Raw genomic sequence first — 21,228 nt, forward strand, 5'->3', positions numbered from 1 at the left:
TCTCAGAGACCAACCACCCGGCGCCACGCACTTGGGGGGCACGCACTTCCTCCACAGCCTCTCTATTCCTGTCTCCTGCAGCGCTCAGGCTTCTTACAGCACTGGGGGAACTCGGAAGATTCTGGAAAACGGCCGCAGTGAGCGTCAACCCCCTATTCCTCAGGCCTCATCTGTAAAGTGAGGAGCCTGGACTAGAAGGTTCTTGGATCCCTCCCAGCTCTGGCATCTGGGTTTTCTATTTCTACCTCTAGTGTCCAGACGTGGTTTGACTAAAATATTTACATAAAATTGGAGAGTTTTACATTATTGAAATCAATACCTGCTGATTTATTTTCTTTTTTAAAAAATTTATTTATTGATATCAGAGAGAGGAAGGGAGAGGGAGAGAGAGAGAAACATCAATGATGAGTCATTGATCGGCTGCCTCCTGCACAACCCCCTGGGGATCGAGCCCACAACCGGGGCATGTGCCCTGACTGGGAATCGAACCCTGACCTCCTGGTTCATAGGTTGACGCTCAACCACTGAGCCATGCCAACTGGGCTGATTTAGTTTCTTGGTAGGTGATTTTTAAGCTGCTGTCCCCAGGAACTAAGACCTGCCTCTAAGTCGGGGACAAGGCCTGGGGACCAATGTGGAATCCTGCAGGGTCCTCAGGGACTTGGTCTGCAAAGCCCACGCCCTGGAGTAGGGGGTGGGGAGGGGGCCGCATCTGTTACACCTGGGAACCTCTGTCCATCGGAAGTTCTGGGCCCCCACCCCAGGGCTCACTGCCATCCCAGCTACAGTAACAGGAGCCTGGGGTCAGGGCAGCTTCCTCCAGGGCCTTCCCGGGCGGCCTCGCATGTGAATGATGAAGTGAGACTGGGAAGCAGCTGCTCCGCCTGTGACTGTCCTCCGGAAATGCAAATACTCGAGAGAACTGGGAGGCACCTCTGAACATGCCTCCCCCTCAGATCTGGGGTTCAACTCTCCTGACACCCACACTCTGCAGAGGTGGTTACTAGGGGGTGTTGCACAGCAGCTCCCCCACCCCGAGTCCCCACAGGGCCCAGCCACTAACCACAGCCCCAAGGAATGCTCAACGGACGTCTCAGCCTGGAGAACTGGGTGTACCGACCTCCCCACCCTGTGCTCTGCTCTGGCACAAGGATGAGCACTGTGTGTGTGTGTGAGTGTGTGAGTGTGAGTGTGTGTGAGTGTGTGTGCGTGTGTGTGAGTGTGTGTGCGAGTGTGTGTGAGTGTGTGTGCGTGTGTGTGTGTGTGTGCGAGTGTGTGTGTGCATGTGAGTGTTGAGTGTGTGTGAGTGTGTGTGTGTGTGTGTGTGTGTATGCAGGCACATGCTCACACTTGCACCTGTGTGTCTGTTTCTGTGTGGGTCCCGGTCACATCTCAGCAGATGTCTTTGCACAAATGGACAGATTCACTCCCTCCCCTCCACCCCAACTTTCCCCAGCTACCTGCCCCTAGAACGTAGGCCCCCCCTGTGAGATTTTAATGAAAGGGTTTGAAACACACTGTCCTGGACCGTTAGGTCTGTGATGGGCCAGCTGGGATCCCTCACAGCCCAGAGCAGGCCCTTTGGGCGCCGTCTAGTGGCCACTTTTGGGAAGTGCCCAGGGTGCCACACTCCCTGCTGGCCTTGGCTGGGTCCACCCCTCCCTATAGGATCTGAGCAAAGGCCTCGGCGGCTCAGGCACCAAGCCTCACAGAGCATGGCTCCCAGCTGGAACCACCTTGAAAATCTCTGGGGCCACAGTCACAGGGGGTTCCAGTGGAACATCGGGCGGCTTCTTGGATGCTCCAGGGACGAGCTCACTGCCTTACCAGGCTGCCCCAGCCGGCCCATGCCAGCCTGTCACACAGAGAGGCGGTGGGCACAGTAAAGAAACACCCGGTCTCCACTCTGGTCTTGACTGTGTGACCCTGGACCAGATCTTATGCCCCAGAGGTGTGTGTGGGGGGTGGGTTATATTTTGGTACAACCTTAAAGGAAGACTATGGGCAATGAATTCCCCACACTTTAAAAATGGAACGACCTTCGAGGAGGAAGGCGGCCAGGAGCCTGGGAGCTCGCCTGGCTCCCCTCGGCCGCTTTCCTTTGAACACAAACGAGCCACAGAGCACTGCTGTCCACCAGCCAGCCTGCGACGGGTCAGAGAACGACGGCCCCGTAATCACGTCCAAAAGCGGGCAAGACACGAACATTACCCAGGTCCCAAAAGGCCCAAGTCTCCCTCGGTCCTCACAGGTGAGCGACTGCCGCCGCTTTACCTTTCCCTGTCGAGTTCTCTCCTCCTGGGTGAGAAGCCCTGCTTCCCAGAGGCGCCCCGGGAACGCCTCTCACCGAGCTGCCCACAGCTCCCCCTGGTGGTCGCCTCTCTCACTGCAGCAGGAGTGGGAGAAGGTCCCTCTCCGAGGCTTGAGGCTGGCAAGTTCGATTTGTTAACAGCACCCTGGGAAATAAAGGCACCTTTGCACCCCCACACCCACCCACCCTTCAACCTGGCGTCTCCAGCAGGGTCAGCAGCAACTAAGGAATCTAATGGCAAGCTTGTTTACTTAGTTTACTCTCCGGAGTGGCCGAAAATGACCTCCCACCAGAAACTGATCCCCTTTCCTCGCCCTTTAGAGGGGAAAGGACACTCGGGGTTGACCTGCACACACAGAGGGGACAGACAGAGTGACGGCCTGCTGCTCCCTCCAGCCGATAGAGGGAAATAGTTTTGCCCCCTAAAGCCAGACTTTGTAAAAAGAGAACCCAAGTTAATTCCATACATTCACTGAATTATTTAATAGCAAGTCAGTATTTCTCATTAGTCTCTACTTACCAACACAGCCACAAATGTTACTTAAACCGACAAAGAAATGAGCCCAGAGAGGAGTGAGAGGCCAAATCTGATAGCACTGAACAAAGGAAAGGAAAGGCTCAACCCTCCCCAGAAAAATAAATCACAACCACTCACTCATATTGCCAAGATCCAAAGGAAAAAAAATTTATTTACAATAGAGAATTTTATTTGAAACATGCATTGTTTTTTTTAAACAAATCAGCAAACGCAGATCAAGTGTACACTCCTTAAGGCAAGAGTCCCTGTGCAAGCTGTACATGTTCGTATTAAATCCAAAAGCCGCTCCCTGGGAACTCAGGGACAAGGGCAAGGCCAAGGTCAGCGATGTGTCTTTTATTAGAGAATGAGACAGTCTCCCTGATACAGGAACTCTGAGGTCAACTTGCTACGAATCAAACTAGGAAAAACACAAACCGATAGCAAGCAGTTCTGATAGTCTCCTTAGCACTGCATACAATCAGATCAACGTTACGTGTGAGGGGAACACAGTAGTGCATACGGAAGAGAGAACAGAGCCCGTCGGGCCTGGGCGGGTGGACAGCAGTGTGCCGACGCTCATATTGCACGCAACGGTCAAGGCCAGGCGTTTGGCTCCGAGTTAGCTTTTCCCCATTTTGGCAATCAGTTCGTCGCAAATCTTGGTGAGCTCTTCTATTTCTTTATTCTGCAAGTGAAGACGAAAAACACGGCTGCTGAAATCTCTCGGGGGTCTGAACGGCCAAGCAGAACGGCCACTGGCATTTTAGGGGCATGGGGTCCTTCAGGCCTCTTGGTCCCCCTGAGAAATGACGTGGTGCCAAATAATCTACTACATCCCAGCTCTCGCTGTGTGACCTTGGGCAACTTACATGACCTCTCTGAGCCTCGGTTTCCTTCTCTCTAAAATGTGAATAACATCCGTCTCCGAGAATTCAATGAGATCAGAAATGGAAAGGTCCCCAGCACCGGGACCCGAGGGGCCCGCCAGCCCTGCCTGCCTGAAGGCCGCCGCGCCTGGCCCGTTACCTTCTGCTCCAGCGTCCTCTCCAGGGCGTCCACCCGCAGCTGCTCCTTCCGCAGGCTGGCCTGGTAGGCGGCCTGCTCCTGCTGGGCCTTGCCCCGGACCTGGGCGATCTCAGCATTGGCCCTGTGGGGACGGGGGACGTGGCGCTCAGAAATGATCACCCTCCCCGTAGGCGTCTCCCAACTCTGGGCAGGGGGACCTGTCCGGCTCCAGCTCCCACCAGCGAAGGCCCAGCACAGGCCCCCACGAGCACCCCCATCCCGAACCCCACTCCCAGGATGCCGGGGGCTCTGAGTGGGCGTCCGGAACATCGCAGCACACACCCCTCACAGCGCTCGCTGAGGGCGATCGCGTCTCGAACCACACCGAGCCGTGCTGAAGGGACGCCCGCTGGCCGGCCCGCGTCAGGGACGCCACCGCAGCTGCCACCCAGCCCGGGGCAGCCCGGCCGTTACCTGTCCAGCTTCTCCTCCGCGTGCACCTTCAGGGCCTGGTACCTCTGCTCTTCCTTCTTCACGCGGGACAGGTACTCCTGTGCGCACTTCTTCAGCACGTCTTCATTCTGACACGACAGAGAACGGGGTCGAGCCCGCAGAGGAAATGCCGAGGGCTCTGGGAACCCCAGGGACCCCCCGATGAGGGTGGAGCCTCGGACGGCCAAGCCTGACGCCCCAGCCTGTGAGGACGGCCTTCTGCAAGCCCCCGGGCCCCGCCGCCTCCCCCGACCCCACCCCGCACGTCCCCGAGCGCAAACGCACCTTCCGGAAGCCCTCCAGCACCTCCTTCATTTTCTCGTATCTCCGGAAGAGGTCGGCCAGAGACTTCTCCACGGAGTTCAGGTCGGCCAGGGCCTGTTCCTTCTCCAGGACCAGCTGCTGGACCGTCTGGTGGGAGACGGACTTCTCCCTCTGCTCGTCCTCTGGCAGGAGAGACGGGCACAGAACCATGGAGCCCACGGAGCCTGGGCCTGGGCTCGGGCAGCGAGGCCGCAGCCTAACCTGTGGGCAGCTCCGACTCTGCAGAGACCGTCCCCCGAGCCCACCCAGGCCCTAAGGAACTAGCCGCAGGGCCCCTGCATCCCAGGCCGGGACGTCTGCAGTATCAGATGGGGTGGCCGTTAGCCACCGTTCTTTGACCTGACGGGAAAAGTCTACAGTGGAGACCCCAGGTTGTTGACGGCAAACAGACCCACAGGTGAAGAAGAAAACGCCGCTACTGGATTCTGCGTTGGGCAAGAGTAACGGCCCCGCAGCCTGGGCTGTGAGGGACAGGCCCTCCTGAGCATGGTCAGGACAGGGAGATGGTCGCCGGTGAGGAAAAGGGCGTCTTCACCCTTGAAACATCCCTCGGAGCTATTTCTTTCTGCATGAGTTTCTCAGTTAGGCACCAAAGAATGAAATTCTGGCCCAGTTTAGAGCGGCTGATGCTGGCGAGAGGACCGCTCCGTTCTCGGCCCAGCGTCTCTGGGCCGTCACAAACTAACATTCGCCTGAACACCTAGAAAACCACCTGCTTCCCACTTATGGGAATGGCTTCCTGACCACGGACATAACACAGCCCCTGGCGGCAGGGTGCCCTCCCTCCTGTGTGCTGACCCAGGACTGGTCCGGGTGGGGGAGGGACCATGCTGGGACCTGTCTACTTGGGTGACAGCAGAGAGCAGGGAAGAGAGAAGCCCCCCACTTAGAGCTCCTGGGGGAGGGAGCTGTGCAGACCTGTCCCCAAGCCCAGGTCACCTGGGAGGGGCTGCCTGCTGTCAGGGGCGCCTCCAAGGGCAGCTGCCATCGGGGGGCTGGCATCTGGAAATGGTGACAGCCACAGCACAGCCCCAAACCCAAGAGACTCAACAACAGAATGACGTCCCTGGAGATTTTCTGGCTTTTTCAGGCGGAACATTATTAAACTATGGGGGGGGGGGCGCAGCTAATACACAAAAGCAAAAGTCACACAAACAGCAAAGCAAACTAACAAACAAGGGTTGCAACAGGCAAGGTGTCAAGTTAGGTGAACAGCATTTACTTACCGGGCTTGCCTGTTTGTTTTGCAAGCAAAGGGCAAGAAGCAACGGAAAACGGAAGCAAAACAGATCATCAGGGCAGTTGTTAGGAAAGCAGAAAAAAAAAAGATTGCCACGACCCGCGATGCAGAAAGCAGGGGTCCCTCTGTTCTGAGGTCTGAAAGCTCCATCTCTGAACCTAGGGCACTCTCTTGGGAACATGTGATGAGAAGGGGCAACGCTGGCAGGGCAGGGATCACGCGACGTGCAGGATTGGATGGCCACACCGAGCCCCGGAGCCAGGCCGGAGCCAGGAAGGGAAGTGCAGGCGGTGGAAACTGGCCTTAGCTTCAAGAGGCTACGGACACCACTAGACAGGCTCTCGCTCTTTTGGTTTTCAGTAGGGACTGTCTTGAATTTAAATTGCCAGCCGCCCAGCCGGGCGTGGCTCAGCGGTTGAGCATCGGCCTAGGATCCCGGCGATCAGGGTTCGATTCCCGGTCAGGGCACAGGCCCGGGCTGCGGGCTGCAGCAGATCAATGACTCTCTCATCATTGATGTTTCTGTCTCTCTCTCTCCCTCTCCTTTCCTCTCTCTGAAATCAATAAAGATATATTAAAAAACAAAAAACAAAATAAATTGCCAGCCAAGCCCTGGCCGCAGGCTCCGTGGTTAGAGCGTCAGCCGGTGCAGTCAAGGGCACGTACCTGGGCTGCAGGCTCGGTCCCCGGTAGGGGGGTGCAGGAGGCAGCCAATTGACGTTTCTCTCTCATATCAATGTTTCTCTCCCTTTCCCTCTCTCTAAAATCGATAAAACATTCTTTAAAAAAAAAATCGCCAGCCGAGCAATAAAAGGTGGCTCTGGGCGGCCTGCTCCCAGCAGCCAAGGCTCCTGGCCTTTCACCCCCATCTCAACATTGGCCTCAACGTCACCACCAGGAGCGAAAATAAAAACGTACGACTCTGGGACACAGAAGGATGTTTCCAGATGAGCCAACGTCGGGCTGAGTGGCGTTTTCACATCCCGAGACTCCCAGAGGCCAGGAGGCTGTGCTCCGCTGGCCAACCGCTGGATATTGGAACATAAATCCTTCATCCTGGAGCTTTCAGCAGCAGTTTCAGTGCCAAGAGTCCTGTCTTTTATCCCATCCATACGTATCCATGACTCCTTCTACCAGTTTAATAAAGAGGCTTCATCTGATAGAAAGCAGACACCCGGGGGCTGATGTTCAGAACCACACAAACGGGCTGCCCCCGAGCTCTGGGAGGAACGGCCTTTATCATAATCAATCAAAAGTAAAGCCCCTTTGAAGGGAAAGCGCTCCACTGTCAGCCTCTTTGTCATCCCCAAGGCCACTCTCAGTTATCCCGGGACAGCGGGAGGTGTCACGTGACACGTACCCAAACGTTTGGGAGAGGGGCTCATCGCCAGCTCAGAGTCCCGCTCGGGCACAGAGGCTGTGGTCTGCGGAGAGCTGGGGCTTTTACCCCATATGTGCTTAGGAGGAAAAGATTTTTTAAATTGTTATTATTACTATTTTGTTAGTTCACACCTGAGGATATTGATATTTTTTCCATCGATTTTGAGAGAGTGTGGAAGGGAGAGAGGGAGGGGAGAGAGAGCGAAACGTCCATGTGAGAGAGACACATCGACTGGTTGCTTTCCACACACACCCCGACCAGGGCCAGGGAATGAACCTGCAACCCAGGTACGTGCCCTGGACGGTGAATCAAACCTGTGACCCTTTGGTGCGCGGGCCCGACCCTCTTAACCACTGAGCCACACTGGCCAGCGTAGGAGGAAAAGATTTTTTAAAAACTGGTATCATGGACCTAAGCAAACAAATAAATAGATAAACAAAAAACTACCCCCCTAGGGTCATAACATCATTTTTGAAAAGTGATCATTAGGGTAAAACCTTGGGCTTGGAACTTCGGCAAGAGGTTTATCCATTAGCTGAAAAAAGGCCTAGCTGTGGAAAATGGGTAACCCGAGGTCGTTTTCTCCCAGCCGCAGCGATCTGTCAGCACCGCCTGCGGGAGGCTGTGTTGAGATGGATTCTGGGGCAGGGCCCACGCCCCGTGAGAACGCGCTGTGATCGGATGACAGTGTCCTGCCACGTCACCAGGGAAGCGGGGCGGCCACAGCTCAGCCCTCCTGCCCTAGGCAGTGCGTGAAGGCTGAGTGGCCTATTTTGTCACTTGAGCCTAAACTACGACAGGGTTTAGGGATTTGAATCCCAGCCTCTCCCATGAGCAAAATGCCCCTAAGCATCCCAGGAGCCAACCCACATCTGTTTCCCCGGTAGGTGGGCAGTCCTGGCTGGGTCAAACAACGGCCACTGCAGTGACCGCCAAGGTTCCCTACAGGCATGCGTAGCAGTGAAGGACATTCTAGCAGGAGTTTCCAGGAGGCCCCCGGACTCTGCCCCGGGGCACAGCCAGGGACCCTGAGCCCTTCCTGGAGGACCTCGCGCTCTAGGGGTGTGAGAGGAGCACACCTGAGTCTCTGTCTTCAACCGCCCCCCCCCCAGTAATGTGGAAACCTCCGGGTGGGCCTGAGCCCCTCCTGGGCAGGACACCCACCTATCATCTGAGCGATGGTCTTCTCATACTCGGCCACTATTTTCCTGTAAGAGAAGTGAAAACTGTCAGAACCATGACAACAAACGGTTTGTAATTTCACCCGGGGCCACGTGCTGGACGTTGGCAGCCTGACCAGGGTACGGTGGACGCGTCTCGTTTGTCACCGCTGGCTCACATGCCCAGGGCGGCCTCCGCCCTCGGCCTTCTCCTCGCACACCCACACGGGCTCACTTTCCTCAGGCATGACGCTGGTCACACCTCTCCCTGTGCAAAACCGTCCAGGCCTCCCCACTCCCCACGAAGAAAAAACACACGGCCAAACCTTTAGCCCGACAATCACAGCCGTCTGCAGCCTGGGCCCGGTCTCCCTCGTCGCTCTCCCCTCCTCCCTCGCCACCCCATGAACACCGTGGCTCAACGAGAACGAATGGTTTCCTGTTTGCTCTGGGCTTTCCCGCCTCCATGCCCTTGCCTGTGCTGTTCACGTCCCCTCTCTCCTTCCACCTCTCCCTGTCTGTCTGTTCCTCAAGGCCCAATGCAAATGCTTCCTCTTCCAGAAAGCCTTCCCTGATTTCTCCTTGGAACTCCATGTCATTTTATCTGAATCTTCTTCCAGCATCTCACAGTGCACGACTGGAAGCTCCTGGAGGCCCACGGCCGCTTCTAACTCACGCGTGTGGGGGGGGGGGGGAAGCAGCACTTCTTGGAGCCACGATCAACAGAAGCTACAAAGACGCACTAAGAGCCGTGCTTGGAAGATGCCGCCCTGCTGCCCCCAGTCCCAGGAGGGCAGGAGCCCCGCCCCGCAAGTCAACCTTCAGAAGGAACCTCTGGAAAAAGACGGGGTTTTACCTACACTGTCCAAAGTAGCTGCAAAAACCACAGCCCAGGGGTAAGTTCTGGCCCCAGAGATGGTTTCTTAGTCTCTAAGAAGATGAGAAATGGAGAAAGGAAAGGGAAGGTGGACTGAAGTTCATGTTCTTCTAACTAGAAGCTCCGGGACCTGGGGAAAGTCACCTTGTCTCCCTTAGCCTCCTGCTGTCCAACAGAGCTGCCCACCCCTTCTGAGGGCCGGGGGGAGACACAGAGGCCGTGGGCCTCAGGCCAAAAGCACAGCCTTGGCAGGTGGCGGGCACTATGGACACGGTATTGACATGCGTGTTAACACGATAGCTACCACATGTCCATTACAAATGCAGCCACTGAAAATAAATCATTCAAGGGAAATTCGGGAGACAGCCTACATGTCTATCCACGGAGACTCGTGAAATTACATTATAACCATATGAGGACTATTAAGCCATAAACAATGAGGTGGAGACATAGAAAAATTATCCAATAAATGCTAAGCTACAAAATTGCACTGGACATTTCCACTCTCCCCTTCTGGAGAAAAAAGGAGCCTCTCTGGCTGACGTGAACATGTGCCATCAGAAACGGGAGATTCTCAGAAGGATTCACCAGAAAGGGTGCAGAGCAGACACCCGAGGGGCGTGGAATGGGGGCCGGGAGGGAAGGAGGGTTTTCACTGTCCACGTATTTATTGCATCCTTTAACTCACGCACGTGATATTTTAACCATAGTAAACTAGTAAAAACACTTTTGTGAAAATATGAACCTCAGGAAAGACACAGATCGCTTGTATGGAAGACCCCGTTTGTGGGCCACACCAGCTGCCAGCGGTACCGAGCCACAGGTGCCGGGAGCCCGAGCGCCACACTGACCTCATTTCCATCACCTCCCGCCGGCTCTCCTCGTATTTCTCCTTCCACTCGGAGACCTCTCTCTCCTTGGTTATGATCTAGAGCCAGAGAGAAGGGTTAGCCCCCAGTGAGAGAACTCAGATCCCAGCAGCTCACAGGCCGGGACAAGAAGGTACTGAATAAACGGAGAGTTAAAATTTCCTACGTCAGAGAATTTCCCCGAGCCTGAGACAGAAGGAAGCTGGTACCTCAGCTCGGGCAACCTGCAGGGCGGAGTCCAAGTCCGGCTGCTGGAACAGGAGGCCCGAGGGCTTCTCCACCTCGGCCGTCCCGATGCGGGAGTACAGGGCTGTTTTGGAGATGGAGACATCTGCTGGGTGAGCAGCTTCTCTCTGCGGATTGGTTTTTAATTAAAAAAAAAAAGTTAACATCGATCGTATGACAGAGGAAAGCATTCGTTCTCTCGTGAATGGGTTGTGTAGTTTTGAAACAGAGAACGTCCAGAGCTTGAGAAAACGCTAAGGCGGGTGAGTGGGGGATGGCGGACACAATCTATGGAAATCGATCACGTTGCAGGGTGCTGGCAGACAAAGGGGCGAGTGGCGGAGGCCTTCCCCACTCCCGGCCTGCGGCGTGGGGCTGTCACGGCCATTCATCAGACGCCAGGGCACCTGGGTGCAGCGTGTGCACATCGGTCCTTCTCCAGCCGGCCCCACATCCAAGAAATCCAGCAGGAACGGTGCTGAGTCCCAGCCTGGTCCAGGGTCAGGGTGGATCTGAGCATGTCTGTAAGACTGTCCCCACTTCAGTCTGCGGGGGGCTTTTTTTTTTTTTTTTTTTTTTTTTTAGCTCCGTTTGCAAGGACACAATTCACACCAAGCTTAAGGTCTACTGTGGTGCTATGGCTGTGAAACCACGTCACCGGCCACAAGCTAGTTGGAGGTAAGAGTCACGTTGGAGCTTGCTGCCATCAGTCCCTTGTGTCAACGAGAAAACTGAAAACAGGATCAGTGATAGTATCCGCATTAGCTGATAGACCCTCAGCAAGTGGTGTGGTTCCCAAACCGCCACACGGACCCCGGTTTGACTGTAGATGACGGTCGCTAGCCTCCTGCGACAGAGGGAGGAGCGGTCTGGGGTTCCCCTCCCCCCCTGTGCACAAGATGCTCAGCGATTTCCAACACACGTGAAATGCGGTGTTAGGAGCACATCCAACCAGCGCAGCCAGGGTGTCAGTCTAGCTCCACTGCCCGAGGAACCCCAACCCATTGCTCTCAGGCCTGTTCATCAACCTCCTGGCGCCGCCGCGGTCGCCAGGCCGACCTCCACCCCGGTTACCAGAGTCTCATTCCCTGCAGTCTGGCAGGCACGTGGGCTGCCTCCTCCTGAGGAAATTTATGAGAAGAAACTGAGCAGTGAACAGGCCACCACGGTGTGGCGGAAAGACAGAGATCTGGGAAAGGAATGACCAGGGCTCATCCGCAAATGGCAGCGGATGGGGTCAAGGGCCAGCAGTCACCGGGAAGGGGTGCCCTTGAAGGTCCCTGAGCAGAATTTCTCTCAGTCACCAGAATGAGCTTGCTTACCCTGCCACAGTCTCCTGGAAAATGAACTTGAGAGCCGGGAAAACTCGGGCGGAGTTTAACGGATAGGACTGGAGGTCCCCGAGTGAGGGCCTGTTAGTTGTACACATGCACGAGGAACCAAACGGTTCAGGCTGTCCCAGAAGCAAGCTTCTGCTGCTTGGGTCTCACTGCCCCTGCCCGGCCTTGAGCATCTGGGACGCAAATGACAACTGCTGGTCAGAGAGGGGAGCCCACGGCCCGTCCACCAGACCCTAGAGACGCGCTCCCGTCTCAGATGGGCGCCCTGAGCTTTGCAGCCTCCGGCCCTAGAGAAGCTGACATAGGATGTCTGGCCAGAATACAAGTTAACAGCCCCCAGGAGCAGGCTGACCTCTCGGGAAAGAGCCGCCGGACACGGACAGAGCTTCCCCCAGTGGGTTAATCTCTGCTGTTTGTTCTCAAGGTTCTACTTGTTATAAGAGAAACTTCTCAGGAACCAAATGGGAAATTATACCCAGACACAGTGTCTGTGTTTATAGACACAAAAAGTTCACAAGCACAAAATTCTGAAGAGGGTTAAAACGGTTTCTGCCTGGCTGGCGTGGCTCAGGTGGTTGGGCGTCATCGGGCGCACTGAAAGGTCACTGGTTCGACTCCGGTCAGGGCACATGCCGGGGCTGCAGCTCAGTCCCCAGTAGGGGGCGTGCAGGAGGCAGCCGATCGACGACGTTTCCTATCGATGTTTCTCTCTTTCCCTCTCCCTTCCTCTAAAATAAAAATTAAAAAAAAAAATTTTTTTTAACTGTTCCTATCACTTTTTAAGTGAAAGGATGTATTCTTTGAAAAAATAAAACAATGAAATTTCAAAATGGAAAGAACATTAGAGACCATGTAACTCATCCTGGTCCTTCTAGAGATGAAAGACATTGGGGAGCTGAGCCACTTGGCAAAGGTTTCCCAGACTGGGATTCAATTCTGACCCCAAATAAACCAGCTCTCTGTGGTGCAAGAGAAAATGAATTAAAACTCACTCTATCACACTGGGCGGAAACTGAGTAAGACCATCGCAGGAATTAATGATCTGGGAGCTGTCTAAAGTCCTTTGTGAAACAAAAGAGGGAATGAAAAATGCATAAAATGAGCTTTCTAAGTAAACGCACAAGGTTTCCACATCTACAGCGACTCAGTATCACTTTTCGTCTCGGCCGCCTGGTGTTTTCAATGAAGGACAGATGAGCTCAGAATCGCACTTGGGTTACCACCAGAGTGTCTGCAGGGTAATGAAATCCAAGGCACACCCCCCACTTTCCTCTTACAACCGAGAACTGTTTGAAATTAATAGGTTTGTCTCACTGATGTTTTAAGATCCCAGTTAGAGAAAACTTTGTTTCTCTTACATAACCCTCCACTTCCTGCTTCACAGGAGCCAAAAAGCTGCTAGAATCACAAATTAAAACGTGAAATGACCACGACTCCGAGGGCCTGAGCCTGTAGAGCCGATGTCCAAACCCCTCAGTCATGCTCTCAAGTCTCAGTCCCTGGGGCCCTGTCACCTGGTCAGACCTGCAGACCTCATGCCTGGGGCCCTTTGGGCCTTGCAGCTGGGAGTTGGGGGCTGGGGGCCTGTCACTCACTGGAACTTGAGGTCCTCCTGTGGCCAATTCCCGGGCACAAAGCCTCAGGGGAAGCTGCCACTCTGGGACCAGGGCAGAAGCTCTGTCCCCAGGAGCCGGGCTGGGTGGAGCACTGGGGTGGGGACCAGGAGTCCAGATCAGGTAGGGAGACCGCATGAGCTAGGCCAAGGGTGTGGAGTGTGGACACAGGCTGGGCACTGTCCTGGCCACATGGCACCAGACTGGGTGGGAGAGTGGCCTCACCCAGTGCTGCCCATCTGAATCTGATAATGGGCAGCTGTCGAACTCTAAATGGCAAACATGAGGAAGGCGCTCCCAGAAAAGACCCCACCCTGTTGCCTGTCGTCCCCTCAATAGGATCTTTTTCATTCCAAGTGGTTTCATCTTTATGGTAGCCACAGTCTAAGGCCATCCTGCCAAAAAGACGGGCGAGGCCACCTACAGCTGAAATACTCAGGCAGAGGAAAGAGCAAACTAGACCCACGGCCACCATTCTCTTCCCACGTCAGCAGCTCCCCGTGCAGAAGGGCCACGGAGCATCCACGAACAGCAACCCCCGGGAATGTACGTGCATGAAGACAAAGGGAGCACCAGTGGGTGGGTCAGCTATAGGGAGTGGCACCTGGGCAAGGTCCCTAGATAATACACATCCTACAAAAGCGGTACCAGTTACTACGGCAGAAAAAACGTTCCTTCCCCTCCAGACATCCCACCCGTGGCTGCGTCTCTCGGCGTGTGCCTCTGAAACAGGAGGCAGCTGGGCTGCCCCGCCCACCCACAAGCACGACATTCACATGATAACACAGTCTGAGAACAGGCTGTGACGGATGGAAGTCAGCTGCTGGCTAAGGTTTGTCGGCCGCCATCTCTGATGTGGTCTCAGAGGAAGGAGGGGGATACCAGGCACCCCGAACATTTGTCGCTCAATCTGAACTACTTATTAGAACATCCCAACTCTGCCTCAAACTTTGGGATAAGAATATACCATATTTGCAGTGGGCAGACTTGAAACATTCATCCTGCCTGTAAGCCGCTACCCGAGGATATCAGGAAATAAACCTAATGGGGAAAAAATCCTTATTGCTTTCTAAAGATTGCATTGTCATGGAAACCAACCAAATTTATGGGTTGCCAGTAAGAAAAAGAACATCAGCAATCTATATTTATATCCTTGCCTCTGCCCTACATCCCAATGTGCCCAGTCTGGGACCCCTCGTGTGACCACCTTCATTCACTGAGGCGTCTCTGTGCCCCCTTACCCTAGATCCAGGGAAACCACGTGTGGGGGCTCAGGGCAGGAGCAGCAGACGAACTCCTGATCCTGTGCCAAGGATGAGGGGTGGGAGAAACCCCTGGCCCACTGGCTCCTCTGCCAGGGGAGCTGTTACTGGAGCCGGATGTGCCAGGGCTCCACCTGGAGATTCAAGCTCTAGGTCCCACCAGGCCAATGAGCCAGTCAGGCCTTGGCTGGTTCCGTGGCCCCATCTCCCCATCTGTAACATGGGGCCTGGACCCGCCTACCGACGAGATGCTGTGGGCGTCTCACAAGGTAGCAGAAGCACAGTGAAGGTTAGCTAACAGCAACATTCATTTACTACACACCTACTGTGTGCAGGCACAGTGCTCTCTCCACACGTCCTCTGCAGTCCTCACAGCAATCTGCAAACTCACTGTTGTTAGCCTCATCTCACAGGTGGAGAAACTGAGGCTCAGAGAGGCTCACCCAGTTGTTCAGGGCCACTGAGCACTCTGGGGTCCAGCCCTGGTCTCACACACCAGGTCCACGGGGCTGCCCAGCTCAGGGTGGGCTGCACCTCACAGGGCCACACACCCTTTCACGTGTCATCAGCAACTCATTCGAAGTGTTAGAAAAAAATATGCCAAACTTAGAAGCCAGGCAAAGATTCCTGCATGTCCTGCCAGTAACATGCACCACTCCAGAGCAGGGCTTGGCAAACTGCAGAGTGCGGGCCAACGGCCGGCTGCCCTTCTTTGTACAAAGGGTTTTACTGGGACACGGCCACACCCATTCATCAATGTATTTATTGTCCGTGGCTGCTTCTGAGTGAAGGTGGCAGAACTGAGCGGCACTTACAGAGACCAGATGGCCCCTACAGCCTGAAATATTTATTGTCCGCCCTTTACAGAAAAGGGTTGCTTTTCTGTGATCCTGTGACCCTGGTCCAGGGGTTACCGGGCGTCTCAGGAATGTCTCAGTTTTGCTTATTATTTTTACCATTGATTAGGGTCCAGTCTCAGCACAGATACAAACTTGTAGAAAACAGAAAAGCTGCCAATTATTTTTGTTCAGCAGAGAAGCAAATTTTAGAAACAATAAAACACCTCCAAGGCGGTGACTGGTTAGCTAGTATCAAGCGCCTGACATCTGACGCCATCGCAGCCCAGCCCTCCTGATACATTGTTTCTCCCAACTTCCTCCTCTCAGCCGGCTCCGCCCTCGCTACCGAGTCAGGCCTCAGACAGTGCTCAGTGTGGATCCACACGAGTTACGCTCTAGCCTTCTGGAAAATTATACTTTGTGGAACATCAGCAATGCCCGCCTGGCCGATGGTTAGCAAAGAAGCGTCGGGACCACACACCACTCTCAAGAGGCAGCGGCAAACCAGTACCTTGGCGTCCTGGCGGCCGCGGGAAGCCAGGGCGATCTGCCTGGCCAGCTTCAGGGCTTCTATCCGCATGACGGCAAACTCTAGCTCCTCCTGCCAGAGGGGCGGGCGTGAGCCAGGGGAGCGCACCCCACGGGGTGTAAACGTGCGCGCAACGGAGGAAGGAAAGCGCCAGGGGACGTGTCACGACAGGCACTCGGGGAAACACGCTCAGATCTCTGTCACAGTTAACACCTCAGCAGATCATGAAATAAGTGTTTAATTTCCTTTTTTTTTTAAATCGCCCTTTGGGATGTCTATCAGGAATATTATGCATTAGAATATGAAAAAACAAAATAAAAAATTCTACCTCACTGTTTCCTTTGGTTTCTTTCCTTCTGTTCGTTTAATGTAAAGTCGGCTAACAATTCCCTCAGCTGGATTTGTATCTCCCAGACGACTGTTAACAGTCTCTCTAGGTTTGCTCTGAATGGCCGGGTTCGAGAGGATATCAAATTAAGTCGTCAAATTTAAAGCACAGACGAGGTCATTGTCTCGGCTCCAGATGCAAGACCGAGTCCAGATGTTATCTCGATGGGAGTCTAAGAGCCTCGTGCATATAAATAGCCGGGTTCCACGGTGATCTAATACCCGTGGTTCTGTGAATGAATCACAGGCGCTGCTCCGGGGGCTTTCAAAACGTCTGAAAAGCAACCGGGCCCGGTTTCTAAATTGCAGTACAAATGGTCTGCTCCCTACGCAATCGCACAATCTTGACCATTTGGGCGACTTGGGTAAAGGACGCCACATACATCAGTCCCTGAGGGGCAGATGTTTTGTTTGGAACATTCTCCACAACTCTTTATTAAACCTTTCCTCACTGCGTCTGGGGTTCAGAGGTTCATTCGCTACTGAGGTTTTGACAAACTCCCCAAAGGTCACACGTGGGCTACAAACCTGCAGTTTCTGAGCAAACACTGGGGGGTTCTTTTCTGCTAAGTCGGGTTCCAGGTAGTCAAGTGCGCCACAGAGGGAGGCCGGGTGAGCCAGCCTGCTGAGCAGGGCATCGGCAGAGGCGAAGGAGCCCTCGGGAGCTGTCTGCAGGCCGGCAGAGGGGGACAGAGGAAAAACAGAGCAGAGCAGAGTGACATCGATTCCAAGCAAGGACCGCACATCCATCTGGGGACATTTCTGCCTTAAGGCTAAAGAGAGTGTCAGCCGGGGGCTGACGCTGTCCCGTTCCTCTGGACTGAGTCCCATGTGCTGACAATCGGAGTCTCGAGAGTGGCAGGCCCAGTCCCCACCCCAAAAGCAGCCTTAGGCACCCTCCCCACCCCCAAGCCACCCTCATTCCCTAGCCAGTCGGTGGGAGGGAAATTATTTATTTGAATATCTCGGTGGGTGGGAGATAAGCCATTTGATGGGTTTTCCAAACATAACATAACTCATCAAGAAAATTCTTCCCAGGATAGATATCAAAGAAAATAAGGTTTTGGCAAAGGTCATAGAAAGATGATTTCAAAGGAGAAAGCGTCTCCTGATGGATCAGAAAGACTTCACAATCAGAAGCCAGCTTTGTAGAAGGCAAACCAGGCGTCAGGATATTTTTGCGAGATTGTCTGAATCACGTCCAGACTCTCTTTTTGTTTAATCTTATTTTCCCAGTAGCCAACCGCAAGACACATAGTAGGTGCTCAGTAAGTATTCAATGCATGCGATACATGGTTTACTATTATGGAACAAAAAATAAACTAAATCAATGGCCTTAAACCCCTCTGGGGGTTGCTAGGAGGGAGATAAAAGAAATAAAAATAAAATTCACCTAGAAGGATGGTCTATTTTAAGTGTACAGGGGTTGAGGCAGGGTGTGTGTGTATGTATGTGTGTGAGGCCTTCAGCCCAGGTCCATGTGCCCTGAGGAAAGAGCTATGTCCTGGTCTATAGACAGGAGGGACTTCCCACCACCAGGAAAGCCACTGTCCCACCAAGGAGAGTGTCCCCTGAGAAGCAGGTACCCACGGATGACAATCCCAAAGCAACTGCCCAGCCCGAAGGGGCTAAAGGTGGGAAGTAAGTAACCCTGAAGGCAAATAAAGCCTGTAGGTGATTCCACAACTTCCGGTGGGGTCTCCTCAGCGGGTTTCTGTGGTTGGGGCGATGGGTGGGGCCTACACCAGGTGCCAGGTGAGTGTTGCTCTGAAGGCCTGGCCCCCTTGGTGATGGGACCCAGCTGGCAGTGACCTCAGCCCCAGTGACCTCAGGCCCCTCTGACCCCACTTACAATTTCAATCGCATCTGAGGTGGCGCCCAAGGCCATGGCCTCCAGCTCTTTCTGGGTGGATTTCTCTGGCATCTGCAAGTGTGGCTCTTGGTTGGGGGCCAGCCCTCTTGCGACCGGATGGAGGATCTTCGCCCCGGCATTCACAAGGGCTTCGGTCTCCTCAAAACTTGACCTGAGGACGCAAAGGGCACCTTTAGTCTCATTGGAAATGCCACTGAAATTGGCCTGGACGCCCTCCTCAGTCAACATTCTGAGGGATCCTGGACCTGTAGGGCTGTGTTCCCAGAGGGCGGCCACGGGGCCTGCAGGCTGGGCAGCCTCAGGAAAGGGTGGTTCAGCCCCAAGCCAGGGCCTGCTGACGCGAGAGTTGGAAGCACAGATCCACTGGCTAAGAGGCATGCTGTGGAGGTGGGCTGACCGCCAGTCGCCTGGCTGTGTACCCCAGGGGAGGTGACTGGGTCCCGTGTCTCCTGTTCTGCAAGACAGAGACAGTGTATGTCTCTGTGAAGGTCCAGGGAGGGGCCTCCTGCAGGTAAAACACCTGACACAGAGCCTGTCACCTGGCACCATCATTGCGGGAATGACATCACCATTATTACCCTTCTTTTGCTCGCAGAAGGTTCCTGAGTTTTGAGGTCAAAGCTGAGCTTTCACGCCCGCCCACTGGAAGGGGCAGGCAGGAGATGACAGGAAGGTCCCAGTCTTAGGGTGAGGCCCCACCTGCCCAATACAGCAGCACCCAGCTCAGCACACAGCCCTGACGGATGCTGACATTCGCACCGACGGGCATAATAAACGCCGGCCGGGCACTCCACGCCTGCCGGCCCGTGACAGTGCTTCTTCGGGGCATCTGTTCACTCCTCCCGAAGGCTTGGAGGACAGCACCCCACCCCCATGGCACAGCTGGGGACGCCTCCAAGACCGAGAGCCCCGTTTTATCTCCCTCAAACCCCTACAGGGTCAGTGTCATTGTCACTCTCGCGTGACACACGAGGAAACGACAGCACCGGGGGTGAAGGGACCTGCACGAGGGAACACAGCCAGAGAGGTCGGGCGCGGGACAGGAGTCCTGAGCACGCTGCCTTCCCAGGGGGCAAATTACAAAGCTGTGTGAGCACTGGGGCGACGGGGGGGCTCCCGTGCAGCTGTTACGGGCTTTCGCCTCCGCCCTGAGGGCAGCCGGTGACGAACCCCCCGCACGCGTCCGCGTGGGCACCGAGAGACGGAAACGTCAGCCGCCTGAATAGTCACAAACGAAACGGAGCCGGGACGGGGGCGCCAACCCGCGCAGGGGCCCCGTAACCCTCTGGCCTGCTCTCGTGGCGGAACTCGTACCCGGAACACGGCGTCGGGGACTCCGACATCCGGACGGGGGGAGACTTGACCGGGCTCTCCTGAGACGTGTCGAACATCAGGTACAGGGCCTGCTTCTTCGGGGCGGCGTCGTCCGGCTGTGGGAGCAAAGCCGCACGTCAGCCCGGCCGCAGACACAAGCGCACCGTCACCCGGAGGAGCCCTCCCTGTTCTCAGGCCACCAGCAGAGGAGCGGACGGGTGCCGTCAGGACAGAGGGGGGCGGGGGGGCCCAGCTGCATCGTCGGCCCGAGCGCCGGTGGGCAGCGGTGCCGGCCACTGGGGATACGCGGGGGCAGAGAGGAGCCCACTCGGGGTGCTGCCCGCAGCCAAACGGGGGGACGCGCATGAGGACCCAGCACACTGCGCAGCCCTGTCGAGACCGGCTGGCTTAAAGCCGCAGCGGAGAAGCAGCAACGCAGAGAAAGGCGGCGATGGGACTGCCCGGCGCCGGCCACTGGGCTCAGGGCCCCGCTGGACGCCAGCGCGGGGCAGAGGCCGCGCCCGGGGCCAGGTGCTCCGAGGCCACAGATGGGCAGCCACGGAGTCAGCTGCCCGTCGTAACCCCTCAACGCGTGGGGGCGACACTCTTCAGTGACGGGGCAGCTGGTCTAAAGACGACAGAAAACAGTGCCCCCGAGAAACAACAAAACCGCTCCCCCACTTTTTAAAGGAAACCTGACTAGCTCCCCCTCAGCCCGGGGAAGTCACTGGCTGGTCTGGCTCCAGGCGAGAGCATCAGCCCGTAGACTGAAGGGTCCCGGGTTCGGTTCCCGTCAAGGGCACGTACCTCGGCTGCAGGTTCGATCCCCAGGCCCAGTCGGGGCGCGTGTGGGAGGCGACCAATGGATGGGTCTCTCTCGCATCGATGTTTCTCTCTCTCTCCCCCTTCCACTCTCGCTAAAAAAGCAATGGAAAGACTATCCTCGGGCAAGAATTAAAAAAAATAAAGGCCACCTGAAGTGGATGGAATATAGGCCTCAGACCCGAGCCCGGCTCACCCTTCCCGGGCACCCAGGGCACTGTGGACACCCAGGGCCTTGATTTGAGATCCGAGTTCCCCGGATGCTTTGCTGTGTTGTCCCGACAAAGGACAGGCTGGGAAAGCAAGTGCCCTGACCGGCTGGGGGAGGGAGGAAGACTTACAGGTAAGGAGCAGCCAATTTTCTCCATATATTCAATTTCATAGGAGTGTCTGTAATCCAGCTCTGCAGAGCAAACAAAAGGAGAGGTGTCAGTGCCAGAGGAAAACACGGGAGGGGCTGGGCTGGGCTGGGTGGGAGCAAGAGTCTAAGCTTTCTGAGGTCCTCAGGCCAGAGACGCCCAAAGTAGCTGGAGACTCGGCTCGGCTGATTTCAGACAACTGGTCAACCTCTGGCTACAGGGCCCCTGCCACGTAGGAGCCTGAGAGCATCCTGGGGAATTAAACGTCACGACCACACAGGTTTGATGGGGACGGATCCGAGCACTGAGCACCCAGTTTTCCATCAGAGGGTGCACACCCTTTGGGTGCTGGTTTTCTCCGAAAGTCTCATATGCAACACGTGGGCTGTTCCCACATCCCAGTGACACTCTGGACCTGGACCCCCTGGTCGTCCCTCCCTGAGAAGTCAGCTCCAGCCAGGCCCTGGAGCAAGGGGGGGAGACAGA

The 21,228-nt window shown here is 55.4% G+C and overlaps 1 protein-coding gene across 3 annotated transcripts in view; it reads right to left on the bottom strand.

Annotated features, from left to right (window-relative positions):
* Window positions 1-2,969: 2,969 nt before the first annotated feature.
* The window catches only part of LOC107532681 (transforming acidic coiled-coil-containing protein 2), a 42,758-nt gene continuing 24,499 nt past the window's right edge, over window positions 2,970-21,228 (bottom strand). For 2 of the 3 annotated variants that reach the window (XM_016207141.2, XM_016207142.2), the window contains 11 exons: window positions 20,725-20,786; window positions 19,562-19,677; window positions 18,227-18,398; window positions 16,903-17,043; window positions 10,389-10,532; window positions 10,162-10,238; window positions 8,438-8,481; window positions 4,614-4,774; window positions 4,311-4,417; window positions 3,858-3,978; window positions 2,970-3,516 (listed from right to left, as the gene is read on the bottom strand). In XM_016207141.2, the coding sequence (XP_016062627.2) occupies window positions 3,451-3,516; window positions 3,858-3,978; window positions 4,311-4,417; window positions 4,614-4,774; window positions 8,438-8,481; window positions 10,162-10,238; window positions 10,389-10,532; window positions 16,903-17,043; window positions 18,227-18,398; window positions 19,562-19,677; window positions 20,725-20,786 (1,211 nt within the window). In that variant the 3' untranslated portion in view covers window positions 2,970-3,450. Of the gene's footprint in view, window positions 3,517-3,857; window positions 3,979-4,310; window positions 4,418-4,613; window positions 4,775-8,437; window positions 8,482-10,161; window positions 10,239-10,388; window positions 10,533-15,969; window positions 16,060-16,902; window positions 17,044-18,226; window positions 18,399-19,561; window positions 19,678-20,724; window positions 20,787-21,228 lie in introns of all 3 variants that reach the window. The other variant, XM_016207143.2, reaches the window with a different exon arrangement.

Source organism: Miniopterus natalensis, chromosome 14, assembly GCF_054644295.1.
Source record: "Miniopterus natalensis isolate mMinNat1 chromosome 14, mMinNat1.hap1, whole genome shotgun sequence".
Taxonomy (NCBI): Eukaryota; Metazoa; Chordata; class Mammalia; order Chiroptera; family Miniopteridae; genus Miniopterus; species Miniopterus natalensis.